A 19,727-nucleotide genomic window follows, 5' to 3' on the forward strand; every position below is an offset into this window, starting at 1 on the left:
CTTCTCAAGATGTATGTCAAGCAGATCATCATCCAAGGCTTCAAGAGGTATTTTCCACCCCCAAATGTAAACTTCATGATTTTATGTAGTTTATATTGACATCGCATGAAATTCAGCTACAAAGATCAAACGGTCATTGAACCATTCTCCCCCAAACACAACGTCATTGTTGGCCGCAATGGTTCCGGGAAAAGTAACTTCTTCGCGGCCATTCGCTTCGTCCTCAGCGATGCCTACACTCATCTCGGTAGGGAGGAGCGCCAAGCTCTTTTGCACGTATGTATCTTGGTATCGCTCAAATATACATAGGTTGACCCCAAGCAGGAAGGTTCCGGTTCAGCTGTAATGTCCGCCTACGTCGAGATCATCTTCGACAACTCCGACGATCGATTCCCGACCGGCAAGCCCGAGGTCGTCCTGCGTCGCACCATCGGTATTAAGAAGGACGAATACACTCTCGACCGCAAGAATGCCACCAAGAACGATGTTATGAACCTACTCGAGTCGGCGGGTTTCTCTCGGTCCAACCCTTACTACATTGTGCCCCAAGGCCGAGTCACTGCATTGACCAACATGAAAGACTCCGAGCGTCTGGTTCTGCTTAAGGAGGTCGCTGGTACTCAAGTCTACGAAGCTCGTCGTTCGGAGTCTTTAAAAATTATGAATGAGACCAACAGCAAGCGCACCAAGATTGACGAACTCCTCGACTATATTAATGAACGTCTTGCCGAACTTGAAGAAGAAAAGGACGAGCTTCGGAGCTATCAAGAGAAAGACAAGGAGCGCCGATGTCTAGAGTACACCATCTACTCCCTCGAACAACAGGAGATCGGTAAGGTTCTCAATGAAATCGAAGAGCGACGACAGAACGGCGTTGAGGATGCCGACAATAACCGTGACCAATTCGTTGAAGGCGAGAAGGCAATGGCTCAAATCGATGCGGAGATCGCTGAGTGCCGGCAACAGATTGAGTTCCTGAAGGTTGACAAGGCTCAACTAGAGGACGAACGGCGTGAAGCATCCAAGACTTTGGCTCAAACTGAACTGCAGGCCAAGTCTCTTTCTGACAACCAAGCTGCCGCACAGATACTGAAATCACGCTACGACTCCGACCTCAGCTCTGTTCAGACCGCTATCCGTGAGCGTGAAATCGAACATCGAGAAATCCTCCCTCGGTTCAATGTGTTGAAGGATCAGGAAGACACTGTCAAATCGCAGTTGACGGATGCCGAGACATCACGTCAGCGTCTGTATGCTAAGCAGGGTCGAAACTCGCGATTCAAGAACAAATCTGAGCGTGACAAGTGGCTTAACATGGAAGTCCGCGAGAGCCATAGTTCTATAAACACTGTCCAGGGTGTGATCTCTCAGACTCAGGAAGATATCCAAGAGCTAGAAGCCGAGATTGCCGCTTTGGAGCCGGAAACCGAACGCTTGCGCCAACAAATCGATGGACGCGGCGACACAATGCATTCCGTGGATCAACAAGTCCAAGATGCCAAGGATGAAAGAGACCGTCTCATGGACCAAAGAAAGTAAGCTTCCTGAATCAATAATTGGTTAGAATCAGATATTAATGTTTCCGCAGGGAACTCTGGAGAGAAGAAGCAAAACTTGACTCAGTGCTTTCGAATGCATCCCAGGAGGTGGATCGTGCCGAGCGCAATCTCTCGCAGATGATGGATAACAACACCAGTCGCGGAACCGCCGCAGTACGCCGAATCAAACGCCAGCATAATCTTGAAGGAGTCTACGGCACACTTGCCGAGCTTTTCGATGTCAGTGATAGATATCGCACTGCCGTCGAAGTCACTGCCGGCCAGAGTTTATTCCACTACGTTGTTGACACAGATGAAACTGCTACAACCGTTCTCGAGATTCTACAAAAGGAAAAGGCTGGTCGTGTAACGTTCATGCCTCTGAACAGACTTCGCTCTAGGCCGATGAACATGCCTCGTGCTAGCGACACAATACCCATGATCGACAAGTTGCAGTACGACCCAGCATATGACAGAGCCTTCCAGCACGTGTTCGGCAAAACTATCATTTGCCCCAACCTGCAGGTTGCGTCACAGTACGCACGAAGCCATGGTGTCAATGCTATCACCCCAGAGGGTGATCGATCAGACAAGCGTGGTGCCTTGACTGGTGGATACCACGACTCCCGCCAGTCGCGGCTGGACGCTGTCAAGGGTCTAGCTAAGTGGCGAGATGAGTATGAGATCAAGAGAAATCGCGGTACGGAAATCCGGAAAGAGTTGGAGAAACTCGACCAGGTGATCACCAATGCTGTCGGTGAACTGCAAAAGCTTGAGCAACAGAGACATCAGGTCCAGAACAGCAGTGGACCATTACGGCACGAGTTGAGGGCCAAGCGTGATCTCCTTCAAAACAAGAACGATACTCTTGACGCCAAGCGACGCGCTCTTCGAAATGTTGAGTCTAACCTTGCGGCACTGAACGACCAAGTCAATGCATTCCAGACCGAACTATCGTCACCTTTCCAGAAAGCTCTCACCAGCGAAGAGGAAGCTCGACTAGAAACTCTAAGCAGCACAGTGCAAGATTTGCGCCGTCAATACCAAGAGCTTTCGGGTCAGCGCAGCGAGCTCGAGGCCCGCAAGTCGGTGTTGGAAGTTGAGCTTCGAGAGAACCTCAACCCTCGCCTTGACCAATTACTCAACAGAGATATCGACATCGCTGACGAGGAAGTTCAGGGTAACCTGAAAGAGACACAGCGTGAAGTGAAGCGCATTGGTCAGGCATTGGAGAAGCTCAATGCACGACTAAAGGAGGTTGACATCTTAATTGAGGAAGGCAATACTCGCGTGGTGGATCTGCAACAGCGTAATGCGGAGACCCGACGAGAAATTGAAGAGCTTGCTCGATCTATCGAAAAGCATCAGCGCCGTATGGAGAAGAGCATGCAGAAAAAGGCAGCACTCACTAAGCAGGGTGCCGAGTGTGCGGCTAATATCCGTTCCCTCGGTGTTCTTCCGGATGAAGCTTTCACCAAGTACCAAAACACCGACTCCAACACCGTTGTCAAGAAGCTCCACAAGACCAACGAGGCTCTTAAGAAGTATTCGCATGTCAACAAGAAGGCGTTTGAACAGTATAACAGTTTCACCAAGCAGCGTGAGACTCTTACCACACGTCGTTCCGAGTTGGATGCATCCCAAAAGTCCATTGATGACCTCATTTCTGTTCTTGACCAGCGCAAGGATGAGGCCATTGAACGGACCTTCAAGCAGGTCTCGCGCGAGTTCCACAACGTGTTTGAGAAGCTTGTTCCCGCCGGCCGTGGTCGTCTTATCATTCAAAGAAAGACAGACCGTGCTACACGACTTGATGACGATGTTGACTCGGATGACGAGGAAGCACGGCAGAGCGTCGAAAACTACGTCGGTGTCGGCATCAGTGTGAGCTTCAATAGCAAGCACGATGATCAACAGCGTATTCAGCAGCTGAGTGGTGGACAAAAGAGTATGCATTTCCTGTCCGAATCTGTATTTTGTTGTTGCTAACTAACTTGCCGTAGGTCTTTGCGCTCTTGCACTCGTTTTCGCCATCCAGGCTTGTGACCCCGCGCCATTCTACCTATTCGATGAGATCGATGCCAACCTCGATGCTCAATACCGAACAGCCGTTGCACAGATGCTCAAGTCCATCTCTGATTCGACCAACGGACAGTTCATCTGCACTACCTTCCGGCCTGAAATGCTGCATGTGGCGGAGAAGTGCTATGGTGTGAGCTTCAGGCAAAAGGCCAGTACCATTGATGTTGTCTCGCGTGAGGAGGCTTTGAAGTTCGTGGAGGAGCAGAAGACCTGATGGTCGTATTGCCCAGGTGTGCTCTTTGTATATTGTAATCAACATTTGCTTCGATGGACTAGCTGGCTGGCGTACTCTGATACCGAATTCTTTTTTTGTTCTATTTTCATTCCAATTCTTGAAATGTAGTTATTCGTATGTGTATCGATGTCTTAGACATAATATAATGTGTATTTACCGGCCTAAAATAGAATTGTTATGAAGTGCCATGATATATATTTTACAGAACGGCTTTGGTTACAAATTGACTTGCTTCAACTTATATAGCATACTTTCACAGGTCAAGCTAACTCACACTCAATCAGACTCTCCACACCCCTCTGGGCAGTCCAGATCTTGACAATTTTGAGCCCAGCAGACTCAAGCAATGCATGCCATTGGCGTTCCGTACGCTCGCCAGATCCAATCTCCATCATAATCAAGTCCAGACTTGTGGTTTCCCAGTAGGCCCCCGTGTCCGGAATCACATTCTCGTTCACCAACAGCTTGCTATACCCGGGACGCATGGCGGCCACGATATTAGCGAGAATCTTACGGCAAAGCTCATCGGGCCAGTCATGAAGAACAGAATGCATATAGTACGCGCGGGCTCCTATGAGGACAGAATGTTAGTGCATATATTCCAGAATTTAATTGCAATACGCAAGGGCACGGGAAAGTCTTTTGTTCTCCTACCTTTCACTGGTTGCTCAGTAAAGAAATCATGACCAGTAACATCAATAGAGGGATGCAGGTTATTAACGGAAACCACCACCTCAGGAAGATCCTGAAGCACTAGACGACCAGGGGCGCCAGGCCATTTCCGACGGAAATCGGATAGATCATGGCCAAAGCTGCCTCCGACATCAACGAGCAGGACATCGTCGTCGCCTATCGTGACACCATCTACAAGCTTCTCTTGGACCGGGTAGAAACCGTGATCCATCCAGCGGGCTCGGCCTTGAGCGTAGACCGACATGTGTTCATTAAACTGCTTTGCTGTAATCGGTTCCTGCTGCACATGTCCGAAGAAACCCATGTCTGTTTCATAGCCCATCTGGAAAGCCGTATCTGTGGGACTTGTGGGGTTTTGGTAATTGTTCTTCTTAAGGAAGGCCGGTAGGGCCATAATGCCTTTGGTGAAACGGCGGGTCCTGAGAGTGTCAGTCGTTAATGGGGATATGGAGTTTAGATTATCAGCCTACATGAGCGGGAATGCGCCGCTGTATTTCTCAACTGTGAGGACCTTCGAGAACCCAGTAGGGCAGTACTTGTTGTGACCGGTCTCGGTTATTGTTCCCATTGCAGCGAGATGCTTCATCAATCGCTCTACACAAATTTGTCAGATATTCGTGTTTGCTGGTGTATAAATAAACCACTGACCGAGCAAGATTGGATCCACGCTAGTTGCCTTAGCAAGCTCTGCGACGGTCTTCGGTTTGTCATCTGTGCCGAGAGCCGAGAAGAGGTTTATATCAACGGCGGTCTCTAGTGCTGCATAACTCGTAGACTAAACGAATGCAACAATCGTGAGTCTACATACTCTTGACTCGCTTCGAGAAACATGGGACGACAGTGACAACACACCTCGGACCAGCAGTGCCGGATAATTGCCTCTCGGGGTGTTTCCAATGCATAGGTCAATGACCGGGTAGCTTCTAGCAGTTTGGCCCGTGCTTCGGGATCCTGGGCGAGGAGATCTTTGCCGTGACTCGCAACCGTCTGAAGGAGATCAGACACGGCATCTGGCAGGTTTGAGGACAGAGCAAGACGCTCTACATCCGCGGCATCATTGACTGAGCCATTCGAGTTTCCGTTGGGGTACGTCATGACGGACTGTGCTTGCTACAAGGTATATGTACGAAGAGAACGGGTGGGATTAAAAGGAAAACCTCCACCATCACAGAGTCTCGCATTACACTAAATCCTAGCTACTAATATGTCCGGATAAAGAATAGTCGAACCCCTGACACTATCTTCATATTAGTGTCATATGTTATCCCATTAAGCGACCCCGAGCGGCAATTGGTTGGTCCATTGAACTCCGCAAGTTATTAAATGCCGAAAGCCATTGTCCTAACCGAGGAAATCCTGCAGCATCGACAGCTCCACATAGTGCAAGGCGATCGGCCCGTTCCCAAACGAGGGATCTACGCACTGGTTCGTAGAAATGTGACAGAAAATCGAAGGTAAGATAATATGCAATCACTTTCTATAGTAGCGCAAGGGGGGTTTTTTTTTGATTCATAAAACATATGCGTACTATACTATAAATGAGGGTATATACAATTCCAAGTACTATTATAATAGCGCGCCAAGGCTGTAGTGGCTGGGGGCCAAAAGCCATTTACACATGTCTTCTAGCCACTTGCGATCTGAAGGCTTGATATCTTCATTTTTCTGGGGAATTAATTGGTCGAATTCTCTCAATATAACCCCCACCGGGCCATCCTGATCAAGAAGTAATACAATGGGGGATATTCTTAAGTAATAATTTATTCTCAATTTTTTAGTATTATTAAGTCCTCGTCTACTCTAATACCAGTCTAGACGCCCGTAGAGGATATTGTTACGATTCTCCTATACGTTGCAGTCACTGCTCTCGGCATTATGGCAACCATGGACGCTGAATATATGAGCCAGACAAAGGGTCCACGCATTCTAGGCGTGTTCTGGGCCTTCTTCAGTGTAAGTGTGGTGATGGTATCCTTGCGACTCTATATCCGAGCCCGGATGTTAAAGAATATTGGACTCGATGACTATATTATCGTGGCAGCAATGGTATGTACCTTCCAAGTGATTTTGAAATACGCCAGATACCAATTCTATAGGTCATGGTCACCAGTTATACAATTGTCACCACGGTGAATGTCGTTCTAGGCTATGGGAGCCATACCTCTGCGTTGATAGAAAGAGGCGGTATGGACTTGGCCGAGCGCATTCTAGTCATTAATTATGCAAACTTTGCGCTAGGAATCATGTCTTTCACAACTCCGAAACTTGCAGTCGCTGCTCTCCTGAATCGCATCATGAATCCCAGCCGATTCCACCGAATATGGCTATGGATATTGACAGCCTCGGTCTTTGTGGCATCGACCATCTGCATCATCGTTCTTTTCACCATGTGTGATCCTCCTCAGGCTTTATGGAAGGTTCATCTCATGGCTGAAGGGGCAACATGTCGTTCGATTACAGTCCTGGTGGGCTATGCAATCTTTACTGGAGGTATGTCGGGGGGTTGTATGTATTTCGCAAACAAACAACTAAACCTTTCTCAGTTCTGTCCGCCGTGGTTGATCTATATCTTGCAATTTATCCGACTGTGGTATTGCTACGACTTCAAATGTCGCTTAAGAAGAAATTGGCCCTGTGCGCGGCTTTGGGGCTGGGCGCCGTGTGAGTTGGTTCCTATTATGGTCCGGAGCAACTAGCTGATCTTTCATACAGAGCCTGTGCAATGGCTATTGTCAAGTGTCTACAGCTGCCGGGTCTATACAATACGACAGACTCGACATGTAAGTTGTTTTGCATAAAGCGAGAGATTTACCACTGACACAATATAAACAGACGCAACAGCAGATCTTGTTATCTGGACGAGGTATGTTTTCAGTCACTCCCTATACAAGATTAAAGATTTATATCTGACCGTGTATCAGTGTCGAGTCGAACATCATCATAATGGCCTCTTGCATCCCAACCTTGGGTCCGATGTACGAAATGATCCGAGGCAAACGTTCCTGGAGTTCTCACGGGCGATATGGTAGTAGTAAGATGCAGTCTTACACGGATAGGCCGACGAAGAAATCAACCAACACTCGCGAGGACGACGACATCCTCATGACCACGAATATTGAGACTACGAGAAGTGGTAGCCAGGAAAGCATTTTGAACTCCGACCAGCTCCGGAAAGAGGCCTATGTGGTCGGCAAGATTCATCGCACAGATCAGGTAAAGATTGAATATGGGACAAGACCTCAAGGTGACAACGAATCACGGCCTTCATGGTAGAAGGGGTATCTACGAGTGTGCTAATACTGCTTGTGTTCATTGGGCTTTCGTGAACTCTTCCTAATTATTTTCCCTTTTTACTGTTGCTCAATGATGCCGTGAAAATATCTGGTGTAGCGGAACGCTTCCATTTGTAAGATGCTTGTGATGCATATAAACCCGACTAATCAGGCAAAAAGAAGCATATCAACAACCCCATGCCTTACTCTTTCGCCCATTCGAATAAGATATCCTCAGGAACATCACGGACCAAAATATGGACATGCTCCAATGCCCTCACGCTCTGTAGGCCAACCCAATTCTTAAACCACAACACATGGGAGCCAGGATCCGAGAAATTCTGAGGATCCTTAGCCAAACGGTCCACGAATGTCTTTTGAACAAAATTTTTGATCATTGCACGAGATTCATCGGTCAAATGACCCTCATCGGATTGTACAGGGATAGGAGTGCGCAGCCACACGACGAGATGTGAGATTCCGGGTGTAACGCCATATGGCCAGTCATTGCGGAGGATCTTGTAGTCCTCGGGATCAGCAAAGGGAAGCGGGTTCTTGAAGGCCGCAGTCCCGCTGGTAGTATTTTGCGGTAAATGCCACTTTAAGCGCTGCTGGCAAATATAATTCATGATCGTGCCATACTGGGCCTTGGTCTCTTGTGTCCAGGCCAGGTATCGGCGGAGATCGGAAGGCTTCCGCTTGAGTACGCCGAGGTCATTTCGTGCTATTACAGTACGTGGTATGAGGGGAATTGTTTCCCGGGCAGATTTAGAGAGATCGGAACACTTACCGATGATACTTTTTAGCTCTTCCCAGTCGTGGTGTACAAATTCCTCGTCGGTCATGGCCAGAAGCTTGTGGTCCAATTCCGTTAGATTAAAGGCAGGGACTTGCGGTACGGACATTTTGAAGGTGATAAGGAAACAAAGAGCAGTGAGTCAATAACCGTTCAGGTGGGAAATTCCGTTGGGCGGAGCCAACGGGTCCCCCTCATATCTTTTTACCTTCTCCCTCTTCTTCTCTTTTCTCCTTTATCGCTCTTTTTTCTTTTTAACTACAGTATCCGAGTTCTATCATAATGAGGTGAGTTAATATTCTTCACTTCTTTACTACTCAATCGAACAATGGCTGATTCCTCCAAGTCTCGCCACCATCGGCATGCGCCTCGCGCCCTCGGCCGTGCTCATCGCGGGTTTTTACGCTGTGCAGCCTGAGTCGCTCGCCTATGCAATTGCTCTCGGTGTAATGCTGGCTGGTTATTTGGTTTTCAGCACCCGTGCGTGTACCTTTTATCGATCAGAGTGGAACTGAGTAACTGACCTGACCCTAGTAAACGCCGAGCCTCGCAAGGTCTTGAACCCCACCGAGTTCCAGGACTTCGTCCTCAAGGAGAAGAAAGAGATCTCTCACAATGTCGCCATCTACCGTTTTGCCCTCCCCCGTCCCACCGATATCCTCGGCCTCCCCATCGGTCAACACATCTCTCTTGCTGCTACTATCGCCGGTCAGCCTAAGGAGGTTGTTCGCTCTTACACCCCTATCTCCTCCGACAACGAGGCCGGCTACTTCGATCTGCTCGTCAAGGCTTACCCCCAGGGTAATATCTCCAAGTATCTTACTGAACTGAAGATTGGCGACAACATGAAGGTCCGCGGCCCCAAGGGCGCCATGGTGTACACCCCCAACATGTGCCGTCACATTGGTATGATCTCCGGTGGTACTGGTATCACCCCTATGCTGCAGGTTATCAAGGCTATCATCCGCAACCGCCCTCGCAACGGTGGTAACGACACCACCAAGGTTGACCTGATCTTCGCCAACGTCAACCCCGATGACATCTTGCTCAAGGACCAGCTCGAGGCGCTGGAGAAGGAGGACGATGGATTCCGCGTCTACTACGTTCTCAACAACCCGCCCGAGGGCTGGACCGGCGGTGTCGGCTTCGTGACTCCCGATATGATCAAGGTAAGTTTGAATGCTCGGCTGTGCTATATTGGTATTAATTAAACTTTCTTATAGGACCGCCTGCCCGCCCCCGCTGCCGATGTTAAGATCTTCCTTTGCGGTCCCCCCCCCATGGTCAGCGCCATGAAGAAGTCCACCGAGGCTCTTGGATACACCAAGGCGCGCCCCGTCAGCAAGCTGGAGGACCAGGTCTTCTGCTTCTAAGGGATTCGCTGCGAATCAACAAAAGTTGCTGTTTTCGAGCTTGTCTCTGCCATTTATATGAATTGGCTTTAGAATATTGGCTGGATCCGGCCGCGAAGCTTTTTTGTTATGATTTACAATCTATAGGTGTGTGGATAGACCTCGGCCTCCAAGAGATTAGAAGGTGTTCATTAAGGCTCCAGTGCCTGAAATATTCGCCTAGATCTCGGTGTTAATACCTAGATGTTCTTAATCGACGTTAATAGCCTTGGAGCTGTATAATTTTATTTTACATATTACCCACTCTTATGTCCCTATGTGCACACGACGTTTTGCATATCAACTACATTGGTCAAGGCCAGTTTGTCCATAATCCGTAGATTATTGACGTGTTATCTACGGATTATGGACGTGTTATCATATGTTGTAAGTCTAGCATTGGACTTTCTTGTGAGGGAGAGGTATCTCTTTACGGAAGATGACATGGCGTGCATTGGTTTGTCACGGGCTGGTTGTCCCGATGTGACAAGCTCCGACAATACGAATGTGTAAAGGGGACGAGGAAAACGGGGGGGTTGAGTCTGGATTTTTACTGACGATGCTGCACTGCAAGGTTGGGGCGAATTGAGGTGCATAGCAAGACACTCCTGTCGCCCTTGCAATTGCATTGCAATCACTGCTATAGTTGCATCCGTCTCTTCATGAATTTTCCAACTAACAGACCCTCTTTCAATACCGTCGCCCTGTCATCATATAGAGAGATATATCTCGTGGCGTTTGGCCCACAGACCCGTCAAGGAGCATCTGAGATGTTTCAGGCTCTTCCTCGTATGTGAACGAGATATCGCTATCGGACTCGTAGCTGGAAATGCAGACTTTGATGCTCGATTTGGCAATATAAGGCGTGCAATAGGGACAAACAGTCTTAATCGATGACACCTAGAAGGTCTACTTCGATTGGGTGGAGCGGAACCGTTGAAACACGAGATGTCAAAAGGCGTGGATGCAAATATTACCAGTTCGCGACTCCAAATTAAGTGTATTGCATGTTGCATATTGTAATACACCATCTTCAACAATTTTACTAGGCCATGCCTTACGCATCATACCCACGAAGGTAGGCTCGCGGTTGTGTCTTTTTAACATCGTGATTATCTAACCATGTTTACTAACGGGGGGCAACCTCCCCAGGTGATGCTGCCCGCTACGGAGTCTTTAGCTACTTGTACCTAGACAGCTCCTAAAAGCTCTCAAATATTGGGCGCACGCTAGTCACATTAGCAGGAAAACTGAAGGACGTGGAGATTGTATGTTTATTCAAGTCAGCCAACCAGCACACTAAGGGTTCGAAGAAGGAGAGTCCGAAGAGGAGTCCGAAGAGGAGTCCGAAGATGAGTTCGAAGAAGGGTCTGGAATCCACCACTCCGGACGCATAATTAGATCGCAGACATTACCTCTACAGCATTCCTTACCGTCATAAAATGGCTTCCGATCAAATAGGAGCTCACGGTTGATAGTTGCATTCCCATTCAGAATTTGGACCCTGTACCACTCCGCTAGTTGTAAAGCGTCAGCAGCAGCTCCGTCTTTGGTTTCATGCATCTTGGAGACTGGTATTGAGATACACCACCGAGATCGTCGATCCCAGGGTTCAGAAGTAAGTTTGAACTTCTTCTCCCGGATACGTTCCATGATATAACAAATCAGCGCCCCATCAGTGCGAAGGTAGAAATGTTGCTTGACAGTAAAAGAGAGATTGACCCATAGGTTCTCAGGACTCTCATCCACACCCGAGCCGTGATGGATGTCAATATAATATGACATACTGATTAACCCCCGAAATCAGTTAGCTTGCTTAAGGCCTGATATCTCCAATCTGGCGACACATGTGGAATGTAACTCCGTCCACCTCTTGAGTCGCGAGTTAATGTTGTTTTGTCGGTGAAATGGACGGTGGGGACTGAAGCCCAATAAATACATGGGACTAACCGGCTATAAAACCTGGGTCCTTTGGCGAGAACAAAGGCATTATGTTCAATTCCATTGCCACGTCTTTGATGACAGTGAACCAGGAAACAAAGTTTTGAAATTCTGTTATGTGTTCATTGTTCGCTTGCAAAATCTACCAGGCCGTGTAGTCTCCGAACATCGTGTTATCCCTCCCGGAGACTAGAGGCTATGGAATTGAGATACACGAGCAAGAATCGACAAAGGTATGAGCTACAGACCTTCCTTCGTGTCCCATACGCATATTTCTACGCATACTCGTTATTCTTTTCTAGTTTAAAAGGATCGCCTTGGGTGAGCTCTAGCCTCTAGATGCAAACTGATTATTGATTTCTTGGTCTAGCGTAGCTGCTTGCTGGGCGTAATCCGGGAGGTTCACGATGATGATATCGTCGACATAAAAGAACACGATGATGCCATTCGTGCTCAGTATTTTGACAAGTTCAGCTGGACGGCCACATCACTATTTGATCGTTCTGAATAACTTTGATAAGGATAAGATAAGGATAAGATACAGATCGTTACTTGATTCACTGCCTTGGTATATTTCTTAATACCACGTGATTCACCGCCCTCTTCAACTCTGAGTCAAAAAGGAAAGAAAGAAGGAAAGGAAAAAAGGGGAAAAAAAAAAAGATTCCCGAGAGATTTCCCCCCTCTTTATGGGTCATTGTCTAAGCGGGGCTCGGCGATTCACAGCCATTTTTTCTCCGTTGCGTTGCCCCTCTAAATCTTTGACTTTTCCGACTTCGATACGCGCATTCCGTACAGGATTCTCAGTCATGTCCACAGCTTCACTTCCCGCCTCTGTTGAGGCTCTCTCGCTTCAATCAACGGCGCAGACATCTCAGTTCCCAGGATGCTTCCCGACATTGAACCCGATGGATATCTACCGCGAGCACATCGCGGAGGAGTTGAGCAAAGCCAGCGGTATCGATGCCCAGAAGATCTACCCGCGCATTGCCTGGACCAGTACTTTGGATAAGGGTGACCTTTCATTGCCGGTAGGTGGCGGGGCGGCACATGCCAAGCGCCATTCGTTCGCATGTTCCACATCATGAGGCTTTGGGCTAACAATGTCTTGTGGCATACAATTAGGTGGCTTCGCTTCAAATTAAGCAAAACCCCGTGGAGCTTGCCAAGGATCTTGTCTCCAAGTTCCCCGCCTCCGACCTTATTCACCCCCCAACCCAGCTTGGTCCTCACATTCAGTTCTTCTGCAAACGTCAGCCATTGACCAGCAATGTTCTTGGCCGTATCCTGAAGGAGAAGGCCGCCTATGGAACAAATGGCAACCAGGGTCTAAAGGACCCGTCCGACCCCTCCAAGGGCCAGAAGAAGATCATCATCGAGTTCTCGTCGCCCAACATCGCCAAGCCCTTCCACGCTGGTCATCTGCGCAGTACCATCATCGGTGGTTTCCTCGCCAATATCTACACTGTTATGGGATGGAACGTCATCAAGATGAACTACCTCGGTGACTGGGGTAAGCAGTATGGTCTTCTGGCCAACGGCTTCAAGGACCACGGCAATGAGGAAGCTCTTATCAAGGACCCTATCAACCACCTGTTCGATGTCTACGTCAAGATCAACCGTCAGGTCAGTGAGCAGGAGGGACCTATCAAGGAGCTGAAGGAACAGATCAAGACGAAGAAGGAGAAGAACGAGGATGTTGCTGAGCTCGAGGCACAGCTTGCCAAGCTTGTGGACGTGAGCGAGGACGAGAAGGCTCGTCGCTACTTCAAGAGCATGGAGGACGGTGACCCGGAGGCTCTTGCTCTCTGGCGCAAGTTCCGTGATCTCAGTATTGAGAAGTACAAGCAGACCTACGCTCGTCTTAACATTGACTTCGATGTTTACTCCGGTGAATCTCAAATCAAGTCTGAGAGCATGACCGATGCCTACAAGCTTATGGAGGAGGCCGGTGTCTCCGAGAAGTCCGAGGGTGCTGTTATTGTGGACTTCACCAAGCACGGTGCCAAGAAGCTGGGCAAGGCTATTATTATCCGCAAGGATGGTACACCTCTCTACCTTACTCGCGATATCGGTGCCATCACCGAGCGTGATAACGAGTACCACTTCGACAAGATGATCTACGTTGTTGCCGCCCAGCAGGATCTCCACCTGGCTCAGCTCTTCAAGGTCACTGAACTTATGGGCCACAAGGATCTGGCCTCCCGTTGCCAGCACATTAACTTCGGTATGGTCCGTGGTATGAGTACCCGTAAGGGTACCGTTAAGTTCTTGGATGACATCCTGCGTGATGTTGGTGATAAGATGCACGAGGTCATGAAGAAGAACGAGGTCAAGTATGCACAGGTCGAGGATCCTGAGAAGACTGCCGATATTCTGGGTATCACCTCCGTTATGGTGCAAGACATGACTGGCAAGCGGTATGTACAGAGTTTTTTTTTTTCCTTCCCTGCCTACTTTCGCCTATGTGTTTACTAATTGTATGTTTTCTTTCAGCGTTAACGGCTACGACTTCAACCTGGATGCCATGACATCGTTCGAGGGTGACACCGGCCCATACCTGCAGTACGCTCACGCTCGTCTGTGCTCCATGGCCCGCAAGTCCGAGTTGGATGTCAACGAGCTGGTCAACGCCAACTTCGATCTTTTGACCGAGCAGCATGCTGTCGACTTGGTCCGCTTGCTGGCCCAATGGCCTGACGTACTCTTGCAGACTGCCAAGACTCTCGAGCCCATCACTGTCCTCAGCTATTTGTTCCGCATGACACACATGTTGAGCTCTAGCTACGATGTGCTCAAGGTGATTGGTAGCGAGCCCGATGTCAAGCAGGCGCGTATGGCGCTGTATGCCTCGGCCCGCCAAGTGCTTAACAACGGCATGCGGGTTCTTGGTCTGAGCCCTGTTCAGCGGTTAGTCTTCCCCACCCTTGTTGAAAAAGCAATCATTGACTCATTTTTTCTAGTATGTAAATTCGGCTTATTCGCTCGATTTTACTCACTTTTCTGTGTGGTGTTTTCACACAGTATTTCTCCAAGACTGGAGTCTCTGGTATACCTTGATTTTAATTTAGTTGCATTGGGCGCCAAGAGCGGGACGAATAAAAATGGCATTGTATGCTTCTTCTTTTACCAAATCATTCTCAAGATTTCCACTTTTTTTTTCTTTTCTCTTTCTTTGCTTTTTTCAATGCCGTCTTGTTAGGGGAAAAAGTGAAGATCCCCGAGCCCGGGGTTTAGAACTCGTGCACACATACACAAATCCATGAATTCATACCAAATACCCCACCTGTCAAAGCGCCATTATTTTGTTTTTATCCGGGGACTGCTATCTAGGCTCATAGATTTTATTGAAGCCCGTTTTTTACTGGACGGTGTCTCAGGGGATCGGGGACCATAGGGATCTTATGTCAGCTCGGGCTCGAGTCCACAGGTTCCAAGGTTGAGCCCTATATTCAGCCTGAGTCGGGGACCACGGACAACAAAGGGTTTGTCTCGACCCTGGACAGGGAACAGGGATTTGTAAGTCCGTGGGTCTACGTACATGTAATATGGGTGTGTTTAAAATTATATAACATGAGCCCCCGAACCTAGACCTGGGTTGGATTCTAATTCTCTCGTATCTAACCGTTTACATTCTCTTGCAACATGGGTAATCCCTCACCCTTGAACGCATCCAGGACCCCGGACCTGGAGCAAAATGACAACGGACACTTCTTGATGAATGAGACTGTCCGGAATTTCTCCTGGCAAGGTTTAACGGTCACCGTCAAGGATCGTGAAACAAAGAGATCCCGCGATCTGCTTAATGATATTAGCGGTGATGTGCAACATGGTTTGTGTCCTTCTCCATACTCTATATCAAGACTATCATATTGACGCTAGTTATGTAGGGGAGCTCGTTGCCCTAATGGGCCCATCAGGCTGTGGCAAGACAACACTCCTCAACGTCCTTGCTCGACGTGCAGCCTCAGCTGGTGCGAAGGTTCTCGGGGAGACCTACGTGAATGATGCTGAGGTAGACTCGCGGACTTTCCAGCGGGTGACCTCGTACGTTGAGCAGGAAGATGTGTTGATCGGGTCTTTAACGGTGCAGGAGACATTGAAATTCGCGGCAGATCTTTCGTTACCCAGGTATGTCAGATAATGACCGGCCGATATCACCTCTACATCCCGATACTTACCACTTCTATCTACAAGCTGTGTATCGAAACGCCAGCGCATGGATCGGATCCGGACACTTTTGGAAGCATTTGGTATCCAGAACCAGGCAAACACGTTGGTTGGCACCCCGATTCGGAAGGGCATCAGTGGTGGTCAGAAGCGACGTTTGAGTGTGGCTAGCCAGCTTATCACCAATCCAAGGATTTTGTTCTTGGATGAGCCTACCAGTGGTCTAGATTCGGCTGCCAGCTTTGAGGTGATGTCGTATGCAAAGCAGCTTGCGCAGGCCAATAACGTATGTTCATATCAGATGGGTACCCTGCTGTTATTAACGTTGTCCATTATAGCTCGTCATCATCGCGAGTATCCATCAACCGTCAACCGCCACATTTCAGCTCTTCAATAAGCTGATGCTTCTCTCGGCCGGAAAAACATGCTATTTTGGGGCAATCTCAGCCGTGGAGACCTACTTCAGTGGCATTGGCTATCCGATCCCCGCGAATACCAATCCTGCTGAGTTTCTCTTGGGGACTGTGAGTTCTGATTTTGACAACTCGAAGGACTTGGCGGAGGGGCGACTCGAGGCCATTCAGACTGCCTGGGCAAATTCGAATGAGGCAAAACAAGTATCTGAGCGTGTACGCTCGGTAGAGAAGCTTGTCAACAAGGAGTCTATAGAAGAAACGAATCGAGCGGGAACGGTTTCGATTACCGTAGCTCTGCTGCATCGCTCATTTGTTAAGTCTTACCGCGATGTCATTGCTTATGGAATCCGGATCGCGATGTATCTTGGTAAGAATGATCATTCTCCTGTCAAAAACTACCAGAGCTAATGTGGCACAGGATTGGCTATCATGATGGGTACAGTGTGGCTACGTCTGCATCCAGCACAAGAGTCTATCCAGCCGTTTATCAACGCAATTGTGAGTCTTACATTTGTCGGACAATAAAAGGATGCCGATACTGACATAGGATATAGTTCTTTGGCTCCGCGTTCATGTCTTTCATGGCGGTAGCATATGTCCCTGCCTTCCTCGAAGACCGGGCAATTTTCACCAAAGAGCGAGCCAACGGACTATATGGCGTGACACCATTCATGGTCTCAAACTTTATCATCGGTCTTCCCTACCTGTGTATGTATTCGTCATTTTCCTGCCACAATGCCCGCTTGCTAATGTGTCCAGTTTTGATCTCTCTCCTCTTTTCAATTGTCTCATACTGGCTCTCCAATTTCCAACCAACGGCAGAAGCCTTCTTCACCTGGGTGATGTGGATATTCCTTGACCTTGTGGCGGCCGAATCCCTCGTGGTTCTCGTGACATCGATATTCCCAAACTTTGTAATCGCCTTGGCGCTTGTCGCATTCGCAAATGGACTTTGGATGAGTGTCGGAGGGTTTATGGTCACGCAAACGATCCTCAATCCGTTCTGGAAATACGTGTTTCACTATATCGATTACCAGGTATGCTGATGCACTGCTATCGATTTTATTTTCTTGTCAGAGTGATCACTAACTCGCTCGATACTTGGAATAGGCTTATGTTTTCCAGGGTATGATGGTCAATGAGTTCTCCAAACGGACTTACTCGTGTGGTGCCGATTGTCGGTGCATGTGGTCTACTGACCTAGAAGATCAATGTCTCATTCGGGGTACTGGGGTGCTAGAATCGTACGGGTACTCCACTGGCCAAACGGGGAAGTGGGCTGGAATTCTTGTGGGCATCATTGCGGGATATCGAATCCTTGGATGGGTTGCTCTCTATCTGCGCAGGAATTAGGAAGCCAGGTGGTTGGAGCCGACACGGGGATAATCTGGGTTTGATTGGGCTATTGCTACGGACTAGAGTGTGGGTTTATATTTATCTTTGTGAATATTAATTAGGCTAGATGGATATAATAGAAAAGGATCTGTTTTGAACACCATCTTTACCTCCACATGGGCAAGATTCGGGGAGCTTCACCCGGAAAGGCAGCCGCCTACTCCCCGATACCCTGAAGAGCCACAGAATCAAGCACGCTGTAGATTCCGTCGCACCCCAGTAGTCCGTTGGCCTTGAATGGCCACGGGAACACTTGACTTACATGACTATTGTCTTTCGTACGACATCAGACAATCCTAATTACCCATCGTGTGCCAAGGCCCATGAAAAAAAAAAAACGCTATCTGGAACCGACGAATAATGTCCCATACAAAGAAGAACGGGGTGCGATCAACATGCAAGTCATGTATACCGATGTACGATGTACACGAAACTTCTATAATGTTTCTGTCGCCTATCTTCCTCTACTTAAACCCCCGATAGAAACCATTCCGAGAAACGAATAGAGTTGGTCTGATTTCCCCTCATCCCCGGAGTACGACTTATCGGTAAATCACAAAAGAGCGGTGAACATCTCGAGGAGTTGATGCTCGCAGAATGAAGCAAGGGGGTTGACCTTGTTTTATTCTCCCCGAGATGAATCACTGGTGACAGACGTCAACGTGATCACACCATGAACATGCGAGTAAAGCTTGTTGGCTGTTTTGCCATGCAATCCAACTCCAGATATTTCCCGGTACGCACGGCATATTCCTACTGCTTTCCAGCGTGTCACTGAAAAGGGAAAGTGGGAAAACGATCCTGGAGCCGCATGGAGATCCTTAGTTCTATTTGGAGCGGAGCCCTTTTTTTGGTTCAATTCTTTCAGCCTCTTAGCCTGAAGATATCCACTCCGGCCCAATATAGAATTTCGATCAGATCGGAATATCCAGGGTCCAGGATGTTTTGGATGCTATCGGTTACGTATATCTTAAAGTGATCATTGCTATATATATAGTTCTAATGGTGTCATTTCCACATGTGTGGCATGAAAACTCTGCGAACCTCTTGATCTAAAGACGCAAGGGATATGAAAGGAATCCACAATGGCAATGATAGACCGTCCGTGCTGCATGTCATACCGATCTAGCCAGTTCTACTTCCCGAGCGAAGGTTCCGGCAATTTAGTTCATCACTAGTACAATCTAGTGTTTCGTGTATGATGTACATCGAAATTTGTATAAGTACATATTTTGGCTTCGTACCGATCCAGCATTGCCACAGGTTTTCCACCAGTGTGAGTCACTGTTGAGAAGTATGCAGGCGGAGAAGGGACAACGTCCAAAGATATCCTGCCACATGGACGAAGGGGCTCTGACGACGAATACCATGCAGTGCTCAGTCCCTCTTCTGCTTCTAGTGTCGTTTGACATTTGTGGTTTTTATGGTAGAAATAAACCTGAGTCACTCCACAGTGGCGATTTCTGCCGTTGGTTGTCGACATATACATCTGCCTTTGATACATACAGGTGTCTGCCTACATTGTACATACTATGTGAGTACAGCGTAGTAAGAATCACCTTTGCAGTACTGAGTTCCAAGGTTGCAGCCTGAGTTGGTGTCATCCCCACCGACTATTTCCCGTGTGTCGGATACATTGTCATTGTATTTGAGGCCCTGTATTGATCTATGTACCCGAAAATGAGAAAGGGAACGATTATAGTGATAAAATAAACCCGAGAACCGAACAGCCGAATTTTTCGAGGAACAGGTTCCTTTTGAACAGGGAAGACCCTTTTACGGCGGAGGCGATCATTGG

General features: G+C 48.2%; 9 protein-coding genes across 9 annotated transcripts; 6 read left to right on the forward strand and 3 right to left on the reverse strand.

The window, feature by feature from the left end:
* Positions 1-9: 9 nt before the first annotated feature.
* On the forward strand, positions 10-3,834 carry N7447_001444 (chromosome segregation protein SMC; the record flags this gene model as incomplete). Its single annotated transcript, XM_057225720.1, has 5 exons — positions 10-47; positions 117-276; positions 325-1,535; positions 1,589-3,486; positions 3,542-3,834. The coding sequence occupies 5 exons, from the start codon at positions 10-12 to the stop codon at positions 3,832-3,834; spliced, it is 3,600 nt and encodes a 1,199-aa protein (XP_057089736.1).
* A 281-nt stretch (positions 3,835-4,115) lies between these two features.
* On the reverse strand, positions 4,116-5,643 carry N7447_001445 (Winged helix-turn-helix transcription repressor DNA-binding; the record flags this gene model as incomplete). The annotated part of the gene is made up of 5 exons (XM_057225721.1): positions 4,116-4,426; positions 4,510-4,967; positions 5,019-5,142; positions 5,197-5,323; positions 5,401-5,643. 5 exons carry the CDS (start codon positions 5,641-5,643, stop codon positions 4,116-4,118), a joined length of 1,263 nt encoding a protein of 420 aa, XP_057089737.1.
* Positions 5,644-6,432: 789 nt separating this feature from the next.
* Positions 6,433-7,821, forward strand: N7447_001446 (uncharacterized protein; the record flags this gene model as incomplete). The annotated part of the gene is made up of 6 exons (XM_057225722.1): positions 6,433-6,501; positions 6,645-7,038; positions 7,092-7,209; positions 7,261-7,328; positions 7,381-7,411; positions 7,470-7,821. The coding sequence occupies 6 exons, from the start codon at positions 6,433-6,435 to the stop codon at positions 7,819-7,821; spliced, it is 1,032 nt and encodes a 343-aa protein (XP_057089738.1).
* A 202-nt stretch (positions 7,822-8,023) lies between these two features.
* On the reverse strand, positions 8,024-8,725 carry N7447_001447 (GIG1 family protein; the record flags this gene model as incomplete). The annotated part of the gene is made up of 2 exons (XM_057225723.1): positions 8,024-8,544; positions 8,611-8,725. 2 exons carry the CDS (start codon positions 8,723-8,725, stop codon positions 8,024-8,026), a joined length of 636 nt encoding a protein of 211 aa, XP_057089739.1.
* Positions 8,726-8,898: 173 nt separating this feature from the next.
* On the forward strand, positions 8,899-10,034 carry N7447_001448 (cytochrome b5 reductase family protein; the record flags this gene model as incomplete). Its single annotated transcript, XM_057225724.1, has 4 exons — positions 8,899-8,903; positions 8,963-9,096; positions 9,151-9,785; positions 9,840-10,034. 4 exons carry the CDS (start codon positions 8,899-8,901, stop codon positions 9,987-9,989), a joined length of 924 nt encoding a protein of 307 aa, XP_057089740.1. The 3' UTR covers positions 9,990-10,034.
* Positions 10,035-11,306: 1,272 nt separating this feature from the next.
* Positions 11,307-11,792, reverse strand: N7447_001449 (uncharacterized protein; the record flags this gene model as incomplete). The annotated part of the gene is made up of 1 exon (XM_057225725.1): positions 11,307-11,792. One exon carries the CDS (start codon positions 11,790-11,792, stop codon positions 11,307-11,309), a length of 486 nt encoding a protein of 161 aa, XP_057089741.1.
* Positions 11,793-12,146: 354 nt separating this feature from the next.
* N7447_001450 (uncharacterized protein) lies at positions 12,147-12,459 on the forward strand (the record flags this gene model as incomplete). Its single annotated transcript, XM_057225726.1, has 3 exons — positions 12,147-12,181; positions 12,251-12,269; positions 12,319-12,459. The coding sequence occupies 3 exons, from the start codon at positions 12,147-12,149 to the stop codon at positions 12,457-12,459; spliced, it is 195 nt and encodes a 64-aa protein (XP_057089742.1).
* A 298-nt stretch (positions 12,460-12,757) lies between these two features.
* Positions 12,758-14,918, forward strand: N7447_001451 (arginine--tRNA ligase; the record flags this gene model as incomplete). The annotated part of the gene is made up of 4 exons (XM_057225727.1): positions 12,758-12,979; positions 13,074-14,368; positions 14,445-14,858; positions 14,912-14,918. 4 exons carry the CDS (start codon positions 12,758-12,760, stop codon positions 14,916-14,918), a joined length of 1,938 nt encoding a protein of 645 aa, XP_057089743.1.
* Positions 14,919-15,593: 675 nt separating this feature from the next.
* On the forward strand, positions 15,594-17,887 carry N7447_001452 (putative ABC transporter; the record flags this gene model as incomplete). The annotated part of the gene is made up of 8 exons (XM_057225728.1): positions 15,594-15,780; positions 15,839-16,079; positions 16,146-16,404; positions 16,457-16,901; positions 16,953-17,032; positions 17,089-17,242; positions 17,294-17,571; positions 17,645-17,887. The coding sequence occupies 8 exons, from the start codon at positions 15,594-15,596 to the stop codon at positions 17,885-17,887; spliced, it is 1,887 nt and encodes a 628-aa protein (XP_057089744.1).
* Positions 17,888-19,727: the final 1,840 nt, after the last annotated feature.

Source organism: Penicillium robsamsonii (genome assembly GCF_028829455.1).
Source record: "Penicillium robsamsonii strain IBT 29466 chromosome Unknown utg000001l_segment0_segment0, whole genome shotgun sequence".
Taxonomy (NCBI): Eukaryota; Fungi; Ascomycota; class Eurotiomycetes; order Eurotiales; family Aspergillaceae; genus Penicillium; species Penicillium robsamsonii.